Below are 8,253 nucleotides of genomic sequence, written 5' to 3' on the forward strand. Positions count from 1 at the left end.
TAACCCCCTGTGTGTTTTTAAAGGATGTTTCCCCCCTCCTGTAGTGATGCTGCAACATCTGCACGTTGTCTTTTCTTTTCATCACGAGGAATAATAATTAAAAAAAACAAAAACAAAACAGGACTTTTATTTAGTTAAACTGATCAAAAAGCAAAAACAAACCCACAAACTGAAATTTGGAGTCCAGGTGGAGCATGGCTGCCTGCTAGTATTTTCTATTTGGCTTTTCCATTGTCCCGTGTATTTGTGAGACTGCCACAAAGACTGATGGACGCTGTGACGACCGGCCGACGGGGAAGACCTCGCTCACATGCTCTCATGTGCAATCTGTCACTTTTTTTTTTTTTTTTTTTGTCAAAATTCTTCTATATAATGATTAAAGAGTATTATTATTATAGCAAGGAGAGGAGAATCAAGTCCTTCCACTGTTGTTTTTTATATGTTGGATTTAAATGTTATTAAATTATTTTCTGAAGATAAAGAAGAGTCTCCTGAGTTTTTATTGTGTCCCAAGAGTCTTAATATCAATTAATCTGTTGATTACCGGCTTGTTTTGTCCATTTTTATTCAGTTTACAGATATAAAACAGAGAGAAACTAAAAATTCTGTAAAATAAAAACAACTCATCTGTTTCTTTGATAAATTATTTAAATGATAAATTGACAGCAGACGTTCTTCTGATGACTAGTTGATTTGTTGTCTCGGTTACTTTATAACCATTAATAGATGAAACATGTTGATGTTGACATGAGTTTGAAGCTCTTGGAAGAAGAAAATTATCACAAGAAAATAAGAGTTTTTCATCTGTGAAGGTGTTATGTGATGTGATGTGTGGGGGCGTTTGGTACTTTTTTCTAGCACTGGCAGTGTTAGTGTCTTACTCAAGAGATGACGAGGAAGAAAACTTTCTTTCCTTTGAACAGTTTTTTAATTTGGGCTGTAAAGACATTTGGAAATATATGCAAATTAAAAAATGTCCACATGTCTTAAGAGAGAACTTGGAACAGAATAGCAACATAGTTTTATATATTTTTTAATGTTGCTGTTGCTAATAGAAACTTGTTATAAAATGCTGCCAATAAAGGTGGATTTATCTGGCAGAAAGATTTGGACACAGATGGATAAAAAGTTCTGGTCAAATGTCATTTCAAATATCGGAAAGAACCCGACGATCTGAAGGGATATTATATAAGGACGTGTGTAGATTCTATGTCACCACTAGTAGATTAAAAAGGATGAGACTTTCAGAAAACTGACTCTGATACAAACTCTGTGGAAAGTAACCTGGAAGACTGTTGAAGAGAGACTGAACTTTCCTTTTTACTACAACAGCCAAACTTTGTCTCTTAAACCATAAAACAGAATTTAAAGGAATTAATAAGAGACAGTTTCAAGTGTTACGTCTGGATATAATCACAACACTGAGACTCATCCTGAGCTGGTTGAAAAAACTTAAAGCTCCCACTTTTCATTGAATAGATGAATTTGTTAACAAAATAAATGTCCTATGAGATGACGTTAACCAGGAGATTAAATATGGGAGAATTTCCTTGTTTTTCTTAAAGGTTCTTAATTTTTTGTGTCTTTCTCGTCTTTTTCTCCTTTTCATGTGTATTTGTTAAAAAATGTTTGTGAAGAATTGTGTTCTTTATTTATTTAGTTATATTTAAAATATCAATAAACAGGGAAAAGAAAAGAGATGATGAAGAAGATGCGAGGAGTCAACTGAAAGAATCCCCTCCATCATGAAAATAAAGTATTTATTAAAACACAGGGATTATGTAACACCGTGTGTATCAGTACATGAAGCCAGTTCAAGATGCACAAAGTATTTAAGTCCATCAGAAACACCTTTGTCATTGAATTTTACAGTAAAAAGACACAAAAATGTACTCAAAGTATCAGAAATAATATGCAGAACGACCCTTTAATGAGTGTTAGGCTAAATCATGGCATTAATGTCGACTATAATGATGGAAATAATGTTTACTAAAGATATTTAAATCTGTAGTTAACTAGAAACTAAAGCTGTAGTGGAAAGTGATATAAATTTGCATGGAGCAGCTTCACAACCTGCACAACATGAGACTCCGTCTGCCCTCAGAGCCTTGATTCAGACTTCAGGAGGAGCAGCATGTCAACAAAACCATGAACCTGAAGGAAAGTGAGCTGCTGCATGAAGGCAGTTTGCTAAAAACGTTGATCTTTATTTGATTAAAAGCTATGATTGTGCAGCTTTTCCACATTTTGTCCGTGTGTACAGAATAAACCAAAATTACAAAATAATAATAATCAGTCGGAGCCTTTTAACACAGAACGAAACCTCTGCAACAATATTTACACTCTTAGAAAACATGCAACCAAACATACATATACAGGATCTCCTCTGTTTTTTCCAATAAACTTGACAAGATCACTTTAAAGGTGCATTGATTAAGATTTTACACGTTTAGTAATGATTGATCAAATGATTATCTGATATGAGGTGGTGTCACTGAGCACTACTATCACTCTCAGTCGTACTGTGCTGCCTGCAGCCTTTCTGTTGTTAATCTGGTCCTGTGTGATCAAAGTACATCTAGTGGAGGTTATAAAGTGGTGTGATTCAAACAGCAGCCAGACAGACTATTCAGCCAGCGATGGATGATCCTGCAGCCGGTGACACTGAAAAGACGGCGTTCCTTTGCACAAAGAGAGCGGGACAGAGAAAGAGCTGAAACGAGGATGAACACAGGTTTGATGTTTGGGGGATGAAGAGCATTAAAAGAGGCCGAAGGGTTGAAACTAGACGCTGATGTGGCGTTCTGCCTTCTGGATGCTTAAAGATCTCCTCCAGACATGTTTTAACATGAATATAAAATTAAGCCACTTTGACACATAGTTCCTGTTAAATTACTGGGATGACCTCTCAGGCACTGATAGTGATTTTCACACATTCAGGTACATTTCTGTTTTGCGTCTTTTCACACATGCTGTGACAATACCTGAATAGACGGGGTGAAGTACAGTCCAGCAGATGGCGGTAACGCAACACTTATGGATGCCAACTGCTCTGTGAGGACTGACTCTATTATTCTTGGATCTGAACAGTTTCCACCCATTCTTGATAAAAAAAGGAGCTTGTTTGCAAACAAAAGAACTTGTATCGCTTGTTAGTTATCAAATCACCTGCAAAAGCGTCGGCAAGGCAACCGTAAACGAGTCACAGATTCAAATATGTCATCAGGGGAGTCTTGTGATTTGTTCACTCGCTCCACATTAAAGTGTCTTTCGTCAGATGGATGTGACCCTTTGTGTGCTTGTTCCTGCAATGTTTCTGCTTTCATTCACAACACAGCGGTACCGGCATTTTCCCTGAAATGTTACTTGGTCTTGCTCCCATTCACACATGACCCCATGCAAGAAATGTTCCTGAACATTTCAGGGATGGACTACATGTGTGAACGGGGCTTTATATGATTTTTTCACACCTTAAAATCCTTAAAATGACATCTCCTCCTCTTCTCATCTCTGAATATGCAAATATTGTTCATTTCTAACTGCTGGACACCAGATGTCTCCTCCTTCACTGTAAAGTCCATTCTCAGGTTTTCACATCACACTCGTGTAAGTTGAATACTGGACCAGGATTGAAACTAGTTATGATGTCACAAATCACGAATGTAGCCCCGCCCCTTAAACTCAGATTTTCAGTGAGTACAGAGAAATGGTTCTGAGCTGCCGACAGTTTGGAGATATTCCTTATTGATTGATGTGCGTTTGCTGCTGCGTGTGTGCAAAGTTTATCCTGATTGACTTGCAGTGCTTTGTGTTGTAGGTGTTGAACTCTGTGGAGGCTTTTTGCTTTGGGGTGTGTAATTGTAGTTTTAATGAATTTGTATCTTCAGTAAAGGCTTTTTTTGTACCATATATCCATATATCTGTCCTTACCTGCAGCTTCAAATCTTTAACAACTAAAGTTTATTACAATATGATGTTTTCCATAATAAACGCAGCATAAAGAAACAAACTGCAAATACAAAAATGCTTCAAATCCAAACAGAACAAAACTGAACTGAGTCACACGAGTTTCAGGGGGGACACTAAAAATGATGAACACACCGGGACATGATTTAAGTTAAGAGAAGAAGAAGATGCTTTATGCTTTTTTCTTGTGTTTTATTTATTTGCAGCGTCTTTTTGTAAATGTGCTGTCAGAGTTGCAGTGCGTTGACCTCTCCGGGCTACCGTACCTGTCACGCTGCTTTGGAAAGACTGAAACTCTGGCGCGAAACAAGGACTGAAGACGATGAAGAGCAGCGGGTCCAGACAGGAAGGAAGCGCTGAGATGAGGAGCAGCACTGCAGATGTGGAAACACCTGGACTGAGGAGGGCGGGGAGGCGCAGCAGGTAGGCAGATAAGGAGAGCACGGTGTTTGTTAGGAGGAGGAAGGTCAACATCAGGGCTTCGTCACGGACTCCTCTCAGGTTTAATGTCACATCCTCTTCGTGGCGGCGGCGGGACAAGTGAGTGACGGTCATAAACAGGAAGCAGGAAGTGTTAAACAGCAGCAGAAGCGCAGGTGAGGAAGCGACAGCCAGAGTGAAGCTGCAGCAGACCGCACAGGTGACCTGAACACACCTGAGGTTCTCAAACACCACGACCATCATGAGGAAGACGCAGGCCTCAGAGGAGAGAGCGAAGAGGAAGCTCACGAGTCCACGTCCTGGATCAGTCTGCAGGTTGAATTCACAGAGACAGTCCACCATGAGGACGCAGGTGCCCGAGACACCCGACAGGAGACGAAACCAGAAGAGAAGAGCGAGGAGGCGCGGCGAGGACGGAGGTCCAAGCACCGAGGAGGACAGGAAGCCGGAGACCAGGACCAGGAGGTTTAAAGTGACGGAGAGGATGAAGAGGAGGCAGACGCTGAGGTGCAGCAGGTCCAGACAACATGTGGGGGGACCTGCAGGTGGAGACAGGTGAGCTGAGATCAATCAAAGCTCAGCTGAAGCTCAGAGAGGCTGTGATGTCATTATACAGCCAATCACACACATAGAAACTGTGTAAACAAGTTCAAGAATATAAACTACAATAGAAAATAATAATAATAATTGTAATAAGAAGAAAAACTCTTCAGTTGGACTGAGAGAAGGAAACAAACAAGAAAACATATAACAGAACAGCAAGATGCAAATTTCACAGATGCAATGTATGTATGTATGCATGAAAAATCCTGCTTAAAGGATGAGTTCACAATTTTTCAAGTCTGTCTTAAAACAACAGCCCAAATGAACAGTGAAACCTGTTTTTCTTGCTGTAATCATTCCTCCTGTTCATACTGACCATTAGAAGATCCCTTCATAATGACCTTGCAATGGAAGTGATGGAGGACAAAATCCACAGTCCTCCTTCTGCGCAAAAATGTATTTAAAAGTTTATCTGAAGCTAATATGAAGCTTCAGCGTCCAAATGAGTCAAATCAAGTAGATGTCTTTCAACGTTACAGTCTTTTTAGTGCCAAAGTTCCTCTTTTTGTTACTATACTTCCACCTGCAGCTCAACAGGGAAACACTGTCCGAGGAAACACAAAGAGGGAATTTGATGCTAAAAAGACTGTAAATGTGTCAGATATCCACTTGATATGACTAACTCAGACTGATGAAGCTGAATATAAGCTTCACATCTACTTTTAAATGACTGTGTGGACACACTGTGGATTTTGGCCTCCATCACTTCCATTGAAAGCACATTTGAAGGATCTTTTAATATCCAGTATGAACAGGAGGAATCATTACAGCGAGGAAAACCTCTTTCACTGTTCATATGGACACCTGACTGCTGGTTTAAAGACACACTTGAAAAACTGTGAACCCGTCCTTTAATGCCTGTTATGTGAACAAAGCCGTTGTTCTGTGTGTCTTACTGTTGTTCTCCTGCAGGCTCGTTAACTTGACGCAGTGAAGAAAGACGCAGGACTGGAGATCAAACAGCTGATCTGCAACTCTGCAAACAGAAAACAATCCAAGAAAACTCATTATGATAAAATATATATATATATATTACTAAGAGTCACAGCACTTTTTTTGTTCTTTCTGTAACTCATAATCATTTCTCATATTTTCTTTCATCATGTTTCAGTCCATGTAAACAGATCAACAATATAAATATCGGTGTTCATTCTTACATCTCCTTTTTTAACCATTTTAAGAGTCAAAACACTAAACATTAAATGAGGTAATCAGAGTTGGAAGCTGCTGTGACTCACTGTGATCTGAACTCCTTCATCTGCTGGACGGTTCCTGGATTCGTCTCATGTACGGAGTTATGATGCATGTTTCTGAAAGTGATAAATGACATCACTGACTCAGTCAAGACTGCAGGGCAGACAAAAGAAAAAACAAAGAAAACTGACAAAGAATCAAAGGACTTCTTACATGTTTTGCATCTTTCTACAGCGGCTGAAGCTGGGCAGACTCTGGATCAGGTTATGTGACAAATCCCTGCAGACAGACATCAAGTTACAGATTGTTTCAGTGCTTCAAAGACTTTAGACGTATAAATTGAAGTGAGAGCAGATGTAAGTGAAGTCTTACAGCGTCTGCAGGTTGGGAAGCTCCTCACAGATGCTGCTGGGTAAGAAGGAGATGTGGCTTCCTGTGATGGACCTGAGCACAAAGTCATGTTAACCTCTTACCAGACATCAATATTTATGTGCACAAGCCTGAAAATGATGAACACACAGTACAAAGGTTACTGTTCTTCAATCCTTTTTGATTACAGCCATAATCCTGGTCTCATCTAAAAGGTAACTCTTGAAATTTTACAACCAAAAAGTCAGAATGAGTATAAGTGATCCTGAAAATGGTGCCACGAAGGCTAAAGTGTCCCACAGGTGGTCATTTAACAGGTTCATATACAACAACTGTTTTATCTTCAGCTGCTATTAAGTCAAAATGTCTGACATGAAAATTATGGTGGCAGAAAAGTGCCAAAATTAGGACTACTGCATCCACACGAACACGTTTTCATTTTAAACAGCGTTTTAAAACAACACGACAGGAAGTATTTTGTGTGGCTGATATTTTGCATCTCTATGTGATGAGAGCAGTTCCCTCACTAACATCTGGCAGAGATAACTTATGTAGTGACCGGCGTTTGCATGTCACCGGTGGACGCTGCTGTATTTGGCTGCAGGAACTGGACTCAGTTTGAAGGTAAGCGGAGGGGGAACTAACACTGCTTCTCACAACGAGTGTTGTCTCTTCTGACATTGGCAGACAGAAATAAGATGCTGTCAGCATCTCGTTCACAGTGCGTGGGTGTCTGCGTCATTGTTTATAAAAGTCTCTGTTTCCACCTGTTTGGACTAAAACGTAATCCCGGTTTAAGTTCAAACTAAAAATGGGATCAGCAGCATTTTCAAAAGTCTCCGTTTTTAGGGATTTAAAAACGCCAGAGTAGTGTGGATACTAGGCGTAAATGTAGATAAAGTTAAACATTTTAAAATGAAAACTGTGTCTGTGTCAAAGCCAGCAACTTATTTAGTCACTGTTAAGACGGTAAATGTGGTAAATGAGAGATCGGCAGGATTTCCTCCTTTTCTTTCTCTTAGTAGTGTTAATTTTGGCAGTTTCTCTGCTCCATAGAAAACAGTCTGTCAGATTACATCTTCGTCACAACTACAAACAAACCACATGGTAAATCTGTGTGAACGGATTACACGCCCTCTTCTGTTGTTCAGCGAATGGACCTGCCTTGCATGGACTGCGGTGATCACATCCACCCAGTAAGTTCAATTTTATCTAGATTTAATGGCAGATTTAGCTTTGTGTTTATATATTATTGGTACACATAAAAGCTCCAAAAAGATTAAACTAAATCAATTAAACTGATTTCACTATTGTTAAATCTGCCGTTAAATCTAGATAAAATTGAACTTACTGGGTAGATGTTATCACCACAGTTTATGCAAGGCAGATCCATTCGCTTTTCTACCATGTGACCCAGGGGGGCTGCGTAAAAACCTGAAAATAGTTTATTTCATAATTATTCAATAATATGTGTGTGAATTAAGTCTTCATTGATTTGTTTCTCAGAGACAATTTTCATTTTGGACTCAGATTGTTGTTAAACTGTTGTTAATAAATTGTTCATCAAACGAGACTTACAGGGTTTCCAGTCTGTTGGTCCCGGTGAAATCTGGTAACTCAGTGATGCTTCCACTCAGAAATCTGAGAAACAACAAAGAAAATGAAAAACACACCTTTATA

The 8,253-nt window shown here is 39.3% G+C and overlaps 1 protein-coding gene across 1 annotated transcript in view; it reads right to left on the minus strand.

Annotated features, from left to right (window-relative positions):
- Positions 1–1,778: 1,778 nt before the first annotated feature.
- LOC121897079 (leucine-rich repeat-containing G-protein coupled receptor 5-like) overlaps positions 1,779–8,253 on the minus strand; it is a 37,939-nt gene continuing 31,464 nt past the window's right edge. Inside the window, exons 10-16 of the mRNA XM_042411363.1 lie at positions 8,152–8,214; positions 6,577–6,648; positions 6,418–6,483; positions 6,249–6,320; positions 5,907–5,986; positions 4,233–4,946; positions 1,779–2,681 (exon numbers count right to left, since the gene is read on the minus strand). Coding sequence (XP_042267297.1) covers positions 2,626–2,681; positions 4,233–4,946; positions 5,907–5,986; positions 6,249–6,320; positions 6,418–6,483; positions 6,577–6,648; positions 8,152–8,214 — 1,123 coding nt within the window. The 3' untranslated portion in view covers positions 1,779–2,625. The remainder of the gene's footprint in view (positions 2,682–4,232; positions 4,947–5,906; positions 5,987–6,248; positions 6,321–6,417; positions 6,484–6,576; positions 6,649–8,151; positions 8,215–8,253) is intronic.

The sequence above is a fragment of the Thunnus maccoyii genome, chromosome 5 (genome assembly GCF_910596095.1).
Source record: "Thunnus maccoyii chromosome 5, fThuMac1.1, whole genome shotgun sequence".
Taxonomy (NCBI): domain Eukaryota; kingdom Metazoa; phylum Chordata; class Actinopteri; order Scombriformes; family Scombridae; genus Thunnus; species Thunnus maccoyii.